Here is a 19,119-nt window from a genome sequence, read left to right as displayed (position 1 = left end):
AATATGAAGATATCCGTGACAAAGATAAAAGTCATGGCATTTCTGGGAACGCTTCTTGTTAGATCAAAAATCATTCTAAGAGATGCGATTCTTAAACAGGTGTCTCATTTGTTACTGTGATGTTGGTGGCTGTGATGTTACTTACGAGAACAATAGCAATTACGATTAGATCTCTAAATTTCAAGCCATTTGTGGAAAAATAAGGAGAATACTGGACAGGAAGGTGCTGAACGAGACACATGAAGTTTTATAAAGTGATGGCTGTTCCTACACTGTTGTATGACTGAGGGTTGGGTCTTACCAAAGAGATAGCTCAGTAAAATTCAGGCAGTAGAAATGAGATACCTGCGTTCAGTAAAGGGGTGCACTAAACAAGATCGTTTTAGGAACAAGGATATCAGAAGAGAGTTAAATGTTTTACTCTTGTGTGACACAATAGTAGAGAACAGGGAGAGATGAAAGGACCATGTTAATAGAATGGTAGCTGGAAGGTTCCCCAAGGAAATAATACACTATCGACTGAAGGGCAAAAGAAGTGTGGTACGGCCAAGAAAGTGCTGGTAACCCTTTGAGACCAGAACAGGTGAATCATCTATACCATGATGGAAAGAAGATCTTAGACATCCAGTATCTACACAATTTCCAAAAATCCAATTTCTCAGCACAATTTTGTGTAGAAGTGTACATTAAATTTCTAGATATGCACAGAAAGAGATGTAATGGTGAACTATCAGTTCTCTATGATCTTGCTATCAATTGCATGCATCAAATTGTTGGTAATCAAAACTGGTCGCCCACTCCGTTCATTATGATGCACATTACTGTATCATTCATTTACAATCACACTCACCCCTGTAGCATGAAACAATTAATTGCATTTTCTCCATAAATGTCACAAATCTGACAGCGAATATCAATGCTCTGATTTTCTTTAACATTATAAACACTCACTAAAAAGCCTAAAGACTAGACAATGATTATGAACGGAATATTAAAATCCCTTCCCAACATTCAGATGACTCAGCACATACAGATAAAATAATGATCTTCCACTGCAGTGGCAATATTTAGAAGTGGTACTTACTTCCTAGATATACCTAATGCACACGCATACACACATGTGTGTGTGCATATTTTATGATAAATTACTAGTAGTGTGCTAATGAAATTGTTATAGTTCTGACACTTTGACAAATTTCATAATTTTCTAATTTAAAAAACAAACTTATCACATACTTTAAATATAAAAATTAAATAAGTAAAATCCTGTAATACAATTTTTTTTAATTACATATTTCTTCTTTAGGAACTGAAAAATTAAAAAAATAAATTTCAGAAAACTGTTGAATGCAGACCTTCAATACTGATTCGCACATAGTATTTCATACATAAATAATATTGAAATGAAACAGAATAAATATTATCAAAAGCATTATCGAATAAATAATAATATAAAGTAAGTAAGTAAGGATAAAATATTAAAAGAATACTCAATTACAAGGAGATTACCTCAACTTTCCTATAGCAATTGGAGAATAATAAAATGTCACATCCATTACTGAAGAGTTATGTTTTATTTCTTCAAGATTTCTAAGGCGATCATTAAGAAAATTATAATATATTATTGGAAGGAATTCATTTCTTGAGGAAAACCTGTAAAAAATAAATTAAATAAAATAATATTTGATTTTGCATAATCATTATTATCAGATAGATTAGTAACTGAATGAAAGTAAAAAATTGACTTTCCTAAAAAAATGCCAACTTTGAATAAAAGACTAATATTCAGACTTCTCCAAAAAGTAAATCACTTATTTCTCTAACAATCCTTCTGTTACAGTAATCCTTTACCCCATTCTGACAGTAGTCTATGAAAACTTAACTGATTCTCAATAAGACACGCATGGTATTATTGGGACAATATTCAGACATCATCCCTTAATAAAGTCACTATACTTGATTCTAATAATTTTAATTACGAATTGTTTTTATGAAGTATTCATATTCAGCAACTTTCCTATACATTTAAAAAAATAAGTTCTATAAGAAGTATTCCTCAGATTGTAAAATATTTTCAAAAATACCTAATAAGAAATAGTAAATATCTTTCATGAGCTATTTTTAGTTAATAAATCTTAAAGAATAAATTTGGTCAACAATTATCATAGAGAAGACTTCACAATATTAAGAAAATTAAATTTCAGGGATAATTAAATAGAAATAAAGATTTATTTAGGGAAGTAGATGTTACCTGTGAGGGAGAGACAAGAAGACATCTGGTTTAAAAAGTCTCCTGCTTTCATAAAACCTATGGAAACTGGGTAGTACAATCCACAACCTCCCCCCCAAAAAAAAATTACAGTATAAAATATTTAACATGAAATATTAATAGTGTTTGACATCAGTAAGGTATTTATATATGAACTTCTATTTGGTTTATATGAATAAGAGAACGATGTATAAGACAAAATATCAATAGTAGAGAATAAATAACATTAATTTAAATTACTCAAAATTTAAATGAAAATGAATCAAATTTATAAATAGGTGAATAAATTATTAAATATTATGTAGATTATGTTCTTTGCTACAAGACACAAATCCTAGGCTAATAGTATTGTCCTGTTGGTAGAACCACAACAACAGTTTCTGTACTTTATGAGCAGTGGATTTACCTCAATGTTTTTATTCGTAAATATAACTATGAGTGCAATTATTATTCACAATTTATGATTATAGTTCATGTTTAATTGTTTTATTCAACCTTTTTTCCACAACTGAATCAATACAAGCAAAAGAAGTTTAGTAATTATTCAACAAACTTTAGAACCAGTTTTCTTCAAAATTAAATGAATATGATGTTGTAAATAAAATTGTTACAATGGCTTCCGGTTTCACATAGATACATTGTTAAGTAGGTAAATGATAAGAAAAATAATGTAAAATGATGACAATCATAGAAATGATATTACAATACCTTCAGGACTCTTTTGATACACAAGTGGCGAATTAAACAAACAAAAAAAACTTTTACAGAAAAATTAAGTAAGCATCTATAAACTTCTGAGTAAAAGTATTCACTCAACTAAAAAAAATTCTTCCATAAATAAATATATTTATTGTGGCATTTGTATAATATGGAATCTTAATTAAGCCCTAATCATTTTGTGTTAACCTTCATATTCAACCACTGCATGGGGAATGTTTGATAATCTTAATTAAATAATCTAAGTAAATTATACAAATAGAATTTATAAAACTTATCACATCTATAAAACAATAATACATATAAATAAATAAATATGATAAAAGTAACAACAGATAAATATTAAAAATTAAAAAACACTGTCAAAAAAAAAACACTGCTGACAAACATTGCTCTTTAATATACAATAATTATGAATTAATTTCATAATTAAAGAACGTGCGAGTGAGAATTTTGTATATAAAATTTTTTTTTTCAGATTTTTTAAATTTATTAAACTATATATATATGTATACATTAGAGCCTATGACACTCCTGGTAATGTAAGGATTCTAACTACTTTTTGGGCAGTTGTGTAATTAAAAAAAAAAATTTTCCTAATAGTAACAAAATATGCAATTTATTAATTTAATATTCAGAAAATAGTAAAACAAAAATTATCAAAATCAGCAAAAACATTTTGAAATTCTTTGAATTTGGTACTGGTTTCATTATCACTTAACCATTACTGTAATAATTGGTTTAGTGTTAAAAAGCAAAACTATAATCTGACAGTGATGCAAACTGATAACATGATACATCTCATTATTACAACTTGTACAAATTAAAAAAAATTAAAGCTCTTTAATTAAAAATATAATTAAAAAAAAATTAAAATGAATATGAAGCACGAAAGTTTTACATACAAATAGAAATGAGATTATCAGAATCAAAATGTCAAGTTAGATAATAGATATCAAGCTTCTTTAGAGGCTTGACCCCACCATACAAAACATGAATTTTGATAACATATTAAAATGGGTTATCAAGAAAAGATAGCAACAAGCTACATACTTTAATAGTTGTACCACTTCGCCAGGAACACTTTTTTGAGGTAAAGTAGAAAGACCTGTCAGTAAATTAAAAGTAATACTTGTTTTCATATGGCTTACTGGTTTCAATGACTGACCAGGACTTGTTCCTGTAAATAAAGAAAATTCCATTTATTAAACAAAATACGTTCCAGCATAAATTTTTAATGAATTTCATGTAATAAACAAATAATTGTAAAATAATATACGGGTAATAAATCCATTTAATTTTTTTTGGGCATATATTTAGATATATAATCTTTAGATATATTTACTTTTATTTTCTTTAGATATATTTAATGATCTTAACCCACTGAGAAGATTATAATTTATTTACAGAACATTAATTCTATACTCTTAAATTTCAAAGAGAACAGAGATGTTCCTCCATGATTACATTTTTTTTATAAACTAAAACATTATTAGATAGATATTAATAATATAAGACAGCAGCTTTAAAAAATAATGGCATTATAATAAGTTTTTGTACCATTCTAAGACAGATATTAGTAATATAAACTGTATTTGCTTGAATCTAAGCCACATGCTTTTTCCTCTTTTTAATCCAAAAAATCAGGAGGGCATATTTTTAAACTTTTCTTTTAATTCGAAAATAAGGTTTATTATAATTTTTTTTAAATACTCTTACTTTTTTGTTTTCAAACTCCTTTAATATTAAATGTACATTACTACATTTTAACATTAACATTTAGAAAAATTAACATTTGAAAATAAAATCAATCTCTCTGCAGTGTTAATAAAATTTTCTCAATGGAAACTGATAATTTTAACTCATTTTCTTGGTCAGAATTTTTCAGAATGCTATAGGGATCATTAGTGCAAGAAAGGGACAACAATGAGTCCTTTCAATTTTTTAGGGGTTAACAACACTTTAGTTTTATAGTACACCCAATAATATTGTACTTCATTGCATAAAATAAAATATCTTAGGTAAAGTAATCCATGCATTAATGTATTGTGACAAGACCGGTATAATGGATTCCTACCAATTAAGAAGAAAGTGGTAGGAAATATAATAATGGGAGGAATCCAGAAAGGGGCTAAAAGAAACCCTTTTAGTAAAGGTAACAGATCCGTCTAACAATTGTCTTTTGTAATACTGCCTACTGACACACCTAAACAGATGTCGTCTCATGAGAAGAGTTATCGGACCAAGGTTTAGAATTTCATGGGAAAATGTGAGGGCAGTCGATTGTTCTCACCTCAACTGGGGTCTGGTCTGGCAGGTAAAGGAGATAGGAGTATAAATACTCCAGAGAAGGCCAGTTGAGATTAGTTCTCTGAAATCAGTCCAAGCGAGACATTATGATGTGAGTCTGTGAGGAGAGTTCTGCAAGAAGTCAGTCAGCAAGAATATTCTGTGAGGAGGTCAGTAAGAACCAAATTTCTAGTGAACTAAGTTCAGCGCGATTATGGTGACGTTACAAGTAATTCCAGTAAATGAAAACAAGAAGTGGTTCGATGAGTTACTGTTTCATTCATAAATTGTTAAAGTAGTTTTATTTGTGAACAGCAAAGGTATTTGTCAAAGGGACTGAATTCTGCTTTTCATTATTTATCTACCTGTGAATAAATCCTGACGATTACTTTAAATTCTGTTTTGTATGTAATCAATGTTTATTATTATTACTGTTATTATTATTATTGATTGTCTCGTTTTACTTATGTTCTTTAACTAATAAATTGTAATTATATAAATATTTTCAATTGTCAATCTCTCAATATCCTGATCAAGCCGCAAACACGCGACAATATACTTAAAATTAGAATTATTATTTTGAATAAGTGTTAATTTTATTACCAGTATAAATTTCATCCACGAACATTTAAACTGAATGCCATAATATTCATATAGATTAGTTTCTTAGATCTATTTATTTTTGTTCTTTAGTCTTGGGTAAATCACCCCTTAAAATCTGATGGTTCTCCAATATCTAGAACATCACATGGTATTATCATCCATTAAATTAAAGGATGACTAGTTTAATAAACATGTTTAATAAAATGGTTCCTATTGAACAAAAAATTAAACAAGAATGAATGCAGTTTCAGCACGTGCTGTTACTAATTTACTCATAGCAAATAATAATAGCACTCAATGCTACTGAAAATTTTATTTACACAAAAAAACCCTGTTTTTCACAGAGTGGTACCAAAACATAAACATTTTTGAAGAACTCCAAACCAGTTTGTTAGACATTGTTTAATAAATAAATAAATAAATATATATATATATAAATACCATATGCATTACAGGTATCACATAAGGTGAAATGATATTAATCACCTGTCAAAAGTTGGTATGTACCACTATTAGGTAACTGATAATGTGTAATGGAAGTTCTTGTATGGACACTGTCAGGTGCGGTAGATGCATCACTCCAATTTTCTACAGTATACATCCTAGGTAAAACAAATATGTGAATATGTAAAGTGCCATTCTGCCTTGTATTACTTGGGATATTTAATTTCCAATCCCTGAAAAAAAAGCAAAAAACAATAATAAAAGCTACAGATTTTCAGGAAGAGGTATTCTAGGACTCAAACAACTTTAGATATGTCATTCTTTTTTTTTAAGCAGTATAAGCTAAAATAGTTAAAAACTGTAAAGTTCAGAGATAAAATTTGTTAATTTTCATATATTTAATTATTAAAAAGCTGCATAGAAAAATTATTAGACAAAACTAGAAAGTTATTTACAAAACTAGCAATAAAGCTCTCTGCAAAAAAAATACAACAGGCACTTCAAATATGTAGAATATTATATTTCACCCATGTCCTGTACAATGTATGCTACTTTCTTTGATAGAAAATGCATAACATGCAAGTGGCTACTGATTTTCATAAAGACCTATTCTTCAGTTTCAGTAGTCCTTCTCGTCTCTGAAAATGTTTTGTGTTCTACTATCTCTTAATTTAAATCCACTACATTATTCATTAACTTACAATTTTAATTTGTATCTGCACTCTAATATGTTTAATTTAGTTACACTGGAAAATTTCTTTTTAAACACTATTTTTTGTAAATATATATTTTTTCTAAATCTATAAGTAACTTGCCTTGGCTTATGTATAATTTGAAGTTATACATTACTGAATCTTCACCTGTTGACAATGCAACCATATGGCTGTCCATTTCCAAACAATGGTTGGAGAAAGTAAATAAATACCTAATTTTTCCACAGTTTACTTTGTGGTGTTACAGGAAACAGTCATTCTGATCTCCTAGAGTGCGCTGCCAGAGTGCTGTGACTTTTCATTTGATTATCAAGTATTTTTCGGCTGCTGGTCGTGTGTGTACCTTCCAGCAGTATCAAGGCTTAACTAGTTTTCAGACTGTGGTCGCAGTTCGCACTATTACAGTTTAGACTCATATTTGCATGTTTCTTCAGTGGTGACTGGAGTGGATTTGTGCGACATGTACCTGCCTCATCGTGGCTGAAAGGTGGCAACAACTGCTGGATATTAGTCCCTGTCATGAGAAAAGGGTTACGCCCTTTAGTGCTCTCACGCTCTTTTCAGAGTGAGAGCTGTAATCAATGGTTTTTTGCTGTATGTGGTGTATTACATCTAATCGATGCAGCAGCGACCAAGAGGTACAAAGAGTGACAGGAGAACATCAGGGTCTCCGGCTGCCCGTCTCGCTGCGGGCAGTTGTCACATTTGTGGGCTTCCCCAACCTAGTGTCATAAGAGGAAGACAGCGAGAATCTCGTTAGATTTTTCAGTGTTAGGAGTTAGGGAATCTTCGGCCATGACCGAATTCCAGGCGGTGCACAAGTCCAGGCGGAAAAGGAAGCCTGAACCGATGCTATCAATGAGCTCCTCTGGGGACGAGGTAAGCAACGTGATGGACACGGGGGCACCCATCCAGGTTCGATCCTCCCCTGCAGTCGAGGCTTTCAGGAAAGCGAAGGGCAGACCTGGCAGTTCTGCCCCACTGGCAGAAGTAGTCCAGGAGGACCTGAACTACATGTTTGAGTTCATCACGTTTCCCGACGGGGTCAGCGCAGGAGCCAGGAAAACTATTCTTCCTCGCTTGGCAAAGGTGAGGGAAGCTTTTGTGGCAATTAGTGAGGGCTTTGAAGTTTTGGCCTCTAAGCCCTAAGAGGTTAAGGAGGTTCCCAAAGTGGTGGTCCAAGCCCCAGTGCAGCCTAGGCGCTATACGCTGAGGTGTTGAAGTCCAAACGCGAGGCCAGCAAGGCGGCTAATAAACTGGAGGTGTTGTTTGTGAATAAGGCAGACCACAAGCTAAGACCTTAAGCGTGATTTCCGGGCAGCCCTTCGTGGTGACCGGAATCAACTAAAATTTCGTGACATAAAGGAGACCAGCAAAGGTTACGTAGTTGTTGCTGAGAACAAGGAGATGGTCCCAAATAATCAAGTACTCTCCAGCGGTTAAGAAGCTTGAGGTCAAGGTTGACCCCAAGCGGTTAAGAAGGCCCCGTGTCATAGTCTATGACATAGAGCGGAGCCTCTCTGATGACAAGGTTCTGTCTCTCATCCGAGAGCAGAATACTGATTTGGAGGCGGCCTCGTTCAAGGAGCAGTGTAGGCTCTTCTTCAAGACAGGAAAACGTGATGCCCCACGGTATCACGGAGTGTTCGAGTTAGGGGCTGGTCTCCATCAGAAGTTCGTGTCGGAGGGACGAATCTTCGTTGATTTTGCATCCTGTCGCGTCAAGGAGTACCTTGATGTGCGGCGTTGCTTTAACTGTTGTAGGTTTGGCCAATGGGCCAAATTCTGAAGTTTGCGTCGATCTGCGCGCATTGTGGCGAGGAGGGCCACAAGCGTGACGACTGCCCGCAGAAGAAAGAGGCTCCAACGTGCGTGAACTGTAAAAGGTTGCGCAAAAATCATAGACACTCAGTCAATAGCAAGGAGGGTAGATGTTATTTGAGAGTGGTTGAGGTGTACTTCAACTCTCTCGATGGTTAGGTTCAGTCAACTTAATGCCCAAGGTGCCTATGCTGTCCAAGTTGAGTTAGGTGAGGTTGTTGAGAAACGGAGTATCGATGTTCTCCTTCTGCAGCACCCGTATGTGGTCAAAGGTGATCTGCCAGGTTTATCATGCTGGAATAAGCTTTTCGTTGGCGATAGCAAATCCACCGTTGTGCAGGAAGTCGATAGATAGTGTCTTCATACGGCAGGCCTCTGACACGCCACGACGTTGTTAAGCTTGCCGTGAATGGTCTGGACCTTGTTGTAGTTGGTTCGTACTTTCAGTACAGGGATCCCACTGACCGCACTTGGAAAGATGGGATAGAATTGTTAGGTTGATAGTGGGTCGTCCTATTCTTATAGGAGTTGATGCGAACGCCAAATCGCTTATTTGGCACAGTGGGATCACGGACGATGGCGGTGAGTTAATCGAAGGTTTCATCGCGCAGCATCAGTTCGATGTTTTCAATGTAGCCGGCGAGTTGTCTACCTTCGCTGGTGCAGTCGGTTTGCGGAGGGCCTTTCATGGTACCAACATCGATGTTACCATTGGTAAGGATATCCCTGGCAGGATTCAAAATTGGTCAGTATTCGATGATTGTGAAAGCGATCATCGGCTAATAGTTTTTGATTGGATAGGTGGGCTGCGCGATGTCTTTAGGGCGGACGTTCCTGTTCAGCAGGGGCGCTTCCTGCACAGGCGGGCGGATTGGCCCAAGTTTTTTAACATTTTGCGGCCAGGCTGCGGGTTTTCGCTCACACCCTGGACGAGGTCCCATTAGACAACCTGGCAAAAAATTTCTCTTCCGCGGTAGTTGAAGCCGCTGAGCACTCTATCCCTCCAAGTACGGGTCGAGAGAGATGATGGATGATGGACTCTGGAATTCACTACGATAAAGCTGACTGTGAGCCGTCTCGGGCGATCCTGATCGGCGTGCAGTCTTGTTTGCGGATTATCAGCGGAAGAGGACCGAGTATTTTCATAAGATTAGGTCTTCTAAGCGTGATTCCTGGCGCTCCTTTGTTCAAAAGCAGGGGAATAAGGACCCTTGGGGCGTTGTTTATCGAGTTCTTGGTTACAAGCGGAAAAAGGACAATCTTCTGTCGGCTCTCTCGACCCGAGATGGTGTTGTAATAGAGAAAGATCGTGTCTTCGCTCATCTGATGGAGGATCTGCTTCCAGATGATACCAAGGTTGGCGAGACCTCGGATCATCGGCGAGTCCGAAAGGAAATTGCAGGTTTTCGCTCTGACACTGTGTCTTCAGAAATTACTGAGGGGGAAGTCCGCCAAGTAATTTGTAGCCTGGCTAGGAATAAAGCCTTCGGATAAGATGGTATTATGGTGAAAATCCTTGTGCGCACCCTGCCTGTGATTCTTGGCCCATTGACTAGGGTTTTCAATAGGTTGTTGTTTGCTGTGTACTTCCCAGCATATTGAAAACATGGTGTTTTGAAGTTGCTCTTCAAGGGTGGCGACAAGGATCCCACCTGTCGCTCTTGCATGCAGTAGGTAAGGTTTTCGAGAAGGTTCTCTACCTCCGCATCAACAGCAGGCTAAATTCAAATCGCATGCTGATGGACGACCAGTATGGCTTCCGCCCTGGCAAGGGCACAGAGGACGCACTTTTTGGGTTATGGATTTGGCTTCAGCCAGCGAGTGCAAGTTTGTAATCGGTGTCTTTTTGGACATATCCGGGGCGTCCAATAACTTGTGGTGGCCCTCTGCCTTGTTTCAGTTGTAGCAGCGTGATTGCACGCTAAATGAGATTAGAACTCTCTCGAGTTACTTCAGCAACAGAACTGTTGTCCTCCATGACGGCAGTTCGGAGGTAGATAAGACCCTGTCTAAAGGTTGTCCACAGGACAGTGTTCTAGGTCCACTCGTCTGGGTTGTTGAGTTCGATTCTTTCATGCGGTTGCGGATGCCCGGCGGCTGTCGCATCGTGGCTTATGCAGACGATGGGCTGCTGCTGGTCGAGAGCAATTCGCGTGCCGAGATTGAGCTCAGAGAGCGACACAGGCATGTAAGGTGCTAAGGTTGTGGAGTCTTCAGCATAACATTGTTTTCAGTGCGGAGAAAATCACTATGATATTCTTGAAGGGTCGTCTGGCCGCAACTACTCACCTGCGAGTTGTGATACACGGCCTTCCGATTAGGTATGTCACCGTTCAGAAGTATCTGGGTGTTATCCTTGATGAGAGACTTCTCTTCAAGGAGCACCTCCAGTATGTAGCGAAGAAGGCCATTGATGCTTTGTTCGGTGTCCGTAGAGTCATTCATCCCGATTGGGGGTTGAACTATCGTACCATGCACATTCTTTATAAAGGTGTCTGTGAGGCCATAATGTTGTACGCTGCGCCTGTCTGGGCTCATCGTTTATAATTGCAATATTATAGGGACATTCTTTTGCGAGCCCAGCGTCTTCTACTGTTAGCTGTTGTCGGCGGCGAGAGGAAGTAACTGTGATCGCTGGCATCAAACCCCTGGATTTTTCGGCTATGGAACGTAGCCAGCGGTATATTGCAAAGAAGGGAGGCCTTCTTACGATAGGACGTATACGGGAAATTGAAGACAAAGGTTTTTACTCTTGGCAAGCTAGGTGGAACGATTCTTCTACTGGTCGTTATACGCATGGTATCTTTCCTAATGTTAGAGAGTTGCGAGCAATTTGCTGAATATCCCCCAATCGGCATACTATACAATTTCTTTCGGGACATGGTGCCTTTAGGGAAAAGGCTAGGTTTAGGTTGATTGACTCGGGCTTGTGTCTGGAATATAGGGTCGATGACAAGGTGGACAATGTTCTGTATGTTTGTCCCCGGTATGAAGCTGAGCGTACCAGAGTTATTAGGGAACTTGAGAGAGTTAACTCCTTCTTGGATCTACGGGTCAACTGGAGGACTCGCAGAGAATGGGTGATTGTTGCTGGCTTCCTTCGCTTCCTCGACTTGCGCAGGTCTGCCGAATGGATTTAGTAGGTAGTAGAGTAGATACCTGGGTGGTTAGGGTCTGCCTGGACAGTTTATTGGCCAATGGAAGGCGCTTTGGCAGTGAACCACGGTTAGTCAGATGAGAGGTGTCAATTTAAATTGTTAAGCTGTCGGCGAAGTGCCGTCCGCGCTGCTGCGGGCATGGAATTCCATGCAGCCGTGGGGTGCGGCGGCATTCTGACGAAGGCATTTTTAATGAGCAAATGAGCAAAACACTCCATGTAGCCATGGAGTGTAGCAGCATTTCGACGGCGGTTTATGGTGGTGAATGTCACGCGGGACTCTGCGATGGAGCTGAGTGGGAGCAGGCAATCATTCCGCCTCCCCTGGTAGACCAGACCGGAGTTCGTAATTAACTTAATTAACTAAAGTCAGGGTTAATTAAGCTGAGTTCACTAAGGGAACTAGGTCTAAATTTTCGTTGTTGCGATCAACACTTTTAGTAGTAAGTTGTTGTTTATTTGCTTCGAATTACAACACATTCACGAAATTGGCTCTTTAAATAAGTTAAACTAGACGCAGGGTTCGCGCTTCCACGTGTAGGCTTTTAGCTTAGTTCTTGAGGGCTACGTTGTAGTATTACATCTGTTGTCTTCTTCGGAAGGCAAAATTTTACTGGGGGTGGAATTAATGATGTAGATGTCCCTCAGGGCATCCATTAAAGCCACAACCTTTGACTATAATAATATTCTTTGGCTATAATATTTACGTCAAATAAAATACAGGAAGGTATTTTTGTCATTTCCTCTGATAAACCATCAACTGTTTCATAATCACCATTTCCAAGCTGTAACAGACACTCACTGAAAGTGGGATCAACTGAGCAAAAATTATTTTCAAGTCCTAATATTTTTAATTTTCCCAAAGTTCACAGAATTTAATGTTCACTTCGACTGTTTTGTTCTGTCCCAATGTTTGATAAAAGAAATAATTTCCCTAAAATAACCTGCAAGTAAAATTACCTTAACTCCAAAAGGTTTCTGATTTTTCATAATTTCTTTCAGTAGTCAAAAACTACAGTTAAAGCAAAACTGGGTCCCATTGTAGTTTCATCCCAACTATGACTTTATTTGATCGAATTAATTCTGCAAGGTGGTGCTAATTTGAATTGATTGAAGTAAGTTTTACCACCTTCAAGTAGGTTAGTAGTGATTCCTGTTGATGCAAAAGGTAAAGCAATAGTTTTTTCCTCATGAACAGAACCAAGAAGGATTTTATATAAATAAGTTTTCAACCGCTTGCAACACCATCAAGGAAAAAACATCTTTGTGAAAGCCCTAGATTGCTGGTTATCAACATAATAGTTTCAAATGCTACGTTTTGTTCTGGATTTAGTTTACTTGCCATTTCAGAAGCTTAAGAGCAAGCTCAAGCCTGTAGCTGGTTAAGTGTACTAGAATAAAAGTTGAATATTTATTCGTTTCCAGGTGGTTAGCTAACCACTTCTTAAATAATAAAAAAACAATTCATACACAACGGCGCGATTTAATATTATATAGGAAAAAATAACCTGAATAAACAATCTCCACTGCCAGCATCAATTGTATAATTAATGGAGCCATAATAAAAATGTCAGCTAATAACGAAAAAAAAATTACAAACAGTAACCTGAATAAAATAAAAACCCATCAAATAGTAATAAACCACTATAAATAAAATTAATATAGAACAACCACAATAAATTATACATGTATCGATAAATTCGATATATGGTATATTGTATATCCAACTCATAGATATATAGTTTTATAAGTATCTACAATAAATAGTGTACACTGTTAATAACAAATACTATTAAAATAATTCAAAACGCTTGGTAAAAACTGGCAAACAACTCCACTGATGGCTGAAACAGAACTCCACGACTGCAGCTGCTATTGCAAACACGGTATGGTGAGACCGTACGACAATGCCTCTGGAGTTTGGCTAAATTACTCCACATTTAAATCACACTGCAAAGAGTTCTTCAAACTTTTAAAAGCACTGAGACAAAGTCGAAGAAATTTCTGGATTTCAAGGAACATTTCAACATCATTTCTCTCTAGTTTTCTGTATCGCGGAATCAATTGGAAAATGTCCCCAAGTCAATTATTGACAGGAAGTTTTCGAAGTTTTCCGAGTTTTCTCAGAAATTTTGCAACGAAATGGAACTTTCAGACATTTTTACAATTCTACTCAAGAAGAGGTCTCAAATGACACCAAAACTTTTAAAATTAGGGTCTGGTAGATTTGTGGAAATAGAGGTTAATTTAGACAATTATTATAACTGATACACACTTAATAATTATATATTATATATATATATATATATATATATATATATATATATATATATATATATATATATATATATTTATTTACTTAAAGTAAATTCATTTATGCACAAATTTCAAAGTTTACCTAACATGATATTTATTCTCTCAAGCAACAACAGGCACTAGACCCTATTAAAATTATCAATGATTATGATAAGTGATTATATGTACAATATAATCACAAGTTAAATTCAACTTTTATTATAAAAATTGATGTACTACTAAATTGAATTAATGCTTTATTCAGATTTTATTTGATCGTATGTAATAAAAAAAATGGTCATTTAGCAATCATAAACAGAGCAATATATAAAAACTTACCTTTGAAATTCTACGTTATAATCAAAATCTTTAATAATATCAACTAACTGAATGTCATACAATGAGTTAGGAACTGGTCGTGTAGAAGTAAATGCAACCATCTGAAAAAAAAAACAAAATCATTACATTGTTGAAACTTGAACAAAAAAATAAAAGGAATGATTTTTCATAAATATTGCAGATAAGTACTGCAACTTATATTTTTTTTTTATAAATTAAATTAATAACTAACACATTTTAGTTTGTCAACAACTTTCTGGTAATATGAATTTTTATAATGTCAATAGCAACACCAATCTGTGAAAGAGATAAATTTATATCTAATTATATTTATTATTTTAGAGATTAATTATATTTATTAATATCTTATTATATTAGAGACAATTTTATATCTTCTTATAAAATAATAAAAACGTGAATTTAATTTTCATTATTAAATACAAATCATATTGAACTTATATTTTAGCAGATGATCATTACCTATTTGTTGGTATATTTCTAACTTCTTTCAATTTCTATGAAAGACAATAATATTAGTAGCAGAAGTAGTTTAAAAAATAAATCTCTAACTATATTAATACATTATATACTATATAAAGAAAATATTTTTTTTTTTAATAGATAAATAAAGATCAGATTAACAATATTCAGGGATGCACTCACAAATTTTTCAGTACTAGAATGTTTGATTTTGTACAGGTGATTCAAAGAAACGGGAAATTTTGAAAGCTGTGTTGGTAGCCGTGAGCGATTGGTACCACTTGATAAGTGGCGCCAGCCTCTCTAAACTAACCTGACATTTAGTTGTCATGGATCCTTGGAGTGGTGCGCAACGTGCATTTGCTATCAAAACGTTTTACAAAAACAATGACAGGGTGGAGGGAGCACGTAGAGAATTTCACCGTCATTTTAATCTCGGACAGCACAACCATGTTCCATCAGTACATGCAGTTAAAATATGGATATCTAATTTTGAGGAAACTGGTTCGCCAATGAAAAAGAAACCTCCAGGCCATGAGTGAACCGTCCATACACCACAGAATGTTCAAGTTTTACAAGATGCTGTCACATGAAGTTCACATCGGTCAATCTGTCGTCTCTCAGCATCTTTACAATTGCATAGTTCAAGTGTTCGAAAAATGTTAGTGAAGGACTTGCAATACCATCCATACAAGTTGCAGATCGTCCAGGAACTGAAACCGAATGATGCAGTTATGCGAGCACAATTCTGAAATGTAATCCTTCAGAAGATATATGATAACGAAGAGTTTGTTCACGAACTGTAGATGTCAGACAAAGCGCATTTCCACCTCAATGATTTGTTAACAAGCAAATTTTCAGATACTGGGCACAAGAAAATCCTACGCAGCTACACCAGCGTCCGTGACCGTGTGGTGTGCTATGTCATCTTACGGTGTTATAGACCCTTATTTTTTTGAGGATGACAATGGTCTTGCGATTACAGTGACGTCGGCTCATTACGTAGCCATGCTTGAAACCTTTGTTGTGGAACAACAAAAGAGATTTCCATCAATTCTTAACAGAGCCTGGTTTCAACAAGACGGAGCAGCGTCACATACTGCACGAATATCAATGGCAGCTGTACGCCGATTGTTTGGACAACGTGTCATTTCACAAAATGGTGACATTAGATGGCCTCCCAGATCGCCTTAATTCTCAGCTTGCGATTACCTTTTGTGGGGTCACCTTAAAAGCAAAGTGTTCCACAGTAGACCTGCTACAACGGAAGAACTGAAGGCAAAGATCTGAGAAGCAATTGCGGAAATTCCAGTTGAGATGTTATGTCAAACCATGAACAATTTAACGAAGAGACTTCGTGAGTGTTTACGTAGAAGAGGAGGTCACCTGGAAGATGTCATCTTTAAAAAATAAACTAAAATGTATGTATCCTAAAATGGCAACATTTGTACAATTACATGAAATAAAATTCATTTTCTAAAAAAAGTTTTTCATTAACGTTATTTAATTTTTTTAATTTCCCATTTCTTTGAATCAACCTGTATTATAGCAGTCTGAGTAGACTAGTAGAATACAGTCTATAGTCACAGGCTACATCACAATGTTATAAAAATGTATATTCATTTCAATGTTTACATTAATTTTGATGTTTAAAAAAAGGAATCATATCTTTTTCTTGACAAATGTTTAATTTTGTTTCATGAATTAGATTTTTAGCAACTTATTTTGTCACCATTTCCCTAAGGATATCCAAAAGCAAGGACCATTTTCGTACAGTTTAATTTTAAAATTTAGATTGTATTTTATGTTAAAATTAAATGTAGGCCAAATTTTAAGTTAAAACAATTTAATATTAAAGGGAAATCTTTTCTTTCCCCCATCACTCGTCTGGGAATACCATTCCAGCACTAGTGCCCTCCTGATTATGTAATATTTTTATAAATAAATTTATTAAACGAGTAAAACATTGAATCCCAGCAACAGTTATCTTAGAAAATGTTTAAAAAGGTTTTCTTTTGAATTGTATTAAAAGGTGAGTGATCAATTCAATATCAAGGTGAGTTTTCAAATTAATAAAGAATAAATGACAAGTTGTATGACTACACAGCCCTTAATAAAAACATTCTGGAATTTTTATAATATTATCTTCAATCAAAACTATCATTACACAAATGTTTAACCCATTCCTAAACAAACATTGAGTTGCAATTTGTGTTTTGCAACTATACATATGCAATTGCATATATATATGCAATCATATTTTTGTATGATTGATGTCTGTATTTTACATACATACATCAATTTTATTTAAAAGATTTTAAATAAAATCTTTTAATTAGATTAGCTTCTTTCTAAACTTCAATATTTTGTTATCCAATTGCATCTATTAGAAAAATTTAAATATTTTAAAAAATAAAAGTCTGCTGAAAACTATAAGTCATCATGGCAGTTTTTTTGTTTACCCATAATAATTAATGTGGCTGGGCATAACTCACATTTATATTTGTTTTTAGAGTATATTCTCATATTTATTTATTTAATAATGAATGAATCATTAAATGTTCAGTTATCACAGGACTTAACCAGACTTGGATTTGTACAAAAATTGACAGCAATAAATAAATAATGAAATGAAAATGTGATGTTTTACGTCTTCTCACTTGAAAGGTTATTATTATTTTTTGTGATTTATCAAAAATAAATAATCTTTCACAGATTATCATATTTTTAAAATTAACTTTCTCCTGTCCTGTGAATTCAGGCTCATTTTAAAGCTAAGGAAATATCTCATTATTTGATATACAACATATTTTAACAACAAAAAAATTATGGTATCAATTTTAAACAGCTTAAATACCGACAGTTCTAATTAGAGTTAAATATTAATGCCAACCTCATAGCTTAAATTAAATTCTGTCATTCATGTTACTTTTGAAGATATTTCTAGATTATAAACAGTAGTTAATTATGTCAAAAACGTCTGTTGCAAGACAATTTTATCTTGCATTTTCTCCACAAACCATTTATGGATTAATTTTATAAATACTAATTGCATAGAATGTCTGGCTATTCTGTAAACAAGAAGGCTTACAAAATCCATTAGAAAATGAATAAAATAAATAAATAAATATAGGAAGTAAAAGTTTCTTGTAAACTATACAAGCAAGAAGTTCAAATGACTTTATGAATGAACAAATAAGAAGAAAATAAGTAAAGTTGCTTTACCAAAAAAAAACAATTAAGGTTCAGCTTAGTACAGCCACCACACAGAAAATCAAGTAAGTTGTCAGTTAGGTTCATAAGCAAACTGCTCTTCCAAATCAACAAAATGTTTGTAATGCAATAATTCAGACCTTCCCCATGACCTAGATACACCTCCTCAAACAATCTTAACAAAGGCTTTACTCAAAACTCACACAATTAGTGCTGGAAAGAAGAGATAAATGATTACTGAAATATGGTGGATAGTGAAAATAGAATGATATGCCACAATAAAAGACAGCTTACAACTGGTTGAAAATCTTTTCATAGCATGGAGAATGCGATTTTGGATTTTCCACTATAAAAATACACACTGCAAGAAATCAACTATTTTCCCTCTAAATACTAAACGCTTCCTGAAATGGCCCAAACTTCCTAAGGAGGAAGATTCTCACCCATATTCAAAATTGATTCAAAAAGAATAAAGTATAAAGAAAAGTAAATGGTGATTAGAAAGCATTATTTACTAAATCTATTCTGTCAGATTGTGCATCACCAATGAATGAAAGGTTGAGTAGCTACAAATTTACATACTGAAATATAATATTTGAAGAGCATATGAAATATTTTTTACAGATGATAACAATGAAACCAGTTTAAATCATCCATAAGATAAGGCACTACTTTTTGAAGGCTCTCTATTCCAAGCAGTAATAGCAAAAATAAGACAAAAAAATTTATACTTCATTAATGACTTATAAAAAACTATGATTTGTTTTTTATAAGTTAAC

The 19,119-nt window shown here is 34.6% G+C and overlaps 1 protein-coding gene across 2 annotated transcripts in view; it reads right to left on the bottom strand.

Moving 5' to 3' along the window:
* Positions 1 to 19,119, bottom strand: part of LOC142322116 (lipid scramblase CLPTM1L) — a 58,610-nt gene that overhangs the window by 31,616 nt on the left and 7,875 nt on the right. For both annotated transcript variants that reach the window (XM_075360821.1, XM_075360820.1), the window contains exons 3-6: positions 14,648 to 14,748; positions 6,365 to 6,555; positions 4,040 to 4,166; positions 1,510 to 1,653 (exon numbers count right to left, since the gene is read on the bottom strand). In XM_075360821.1, coding sequence (XP_075216936.1) covers positions 1,510 to 1,653; positions 4,040 to 4,166; positions 6,365 to 6,555; positions 14,648 to 14,748 — 563 coding nt within the window. The remainder of the gene's footprint in view (positions 1 to 1,509; positions 1,654 to 4,039; positions 4,167 to 6,364; positions 6,556 to 14,647; positions 14,749 to 19,119) is intronic.

The sequence above is a fragment of the Lycorma delicatula genome, chromosome 3, assembly GCF_047948215.1.
Source record: "Lycorma delicatula isolate Av1 chromosome 3, ASM4794821v1, whole genome shotgun sequence".
In the NCBI taxonomy this organism is placed as follows: Eukaryota; Metazoa; Arthropoda; class Insecta; order Hemiptera; family Fulgoridae; genus Lycorma; species Lycorma delicatula.
The sequence above is the reverse complement of the archived record's forward strand: the minus strand, read 5'-3'. Positions and strand labels throughout refer to the sequence as shown.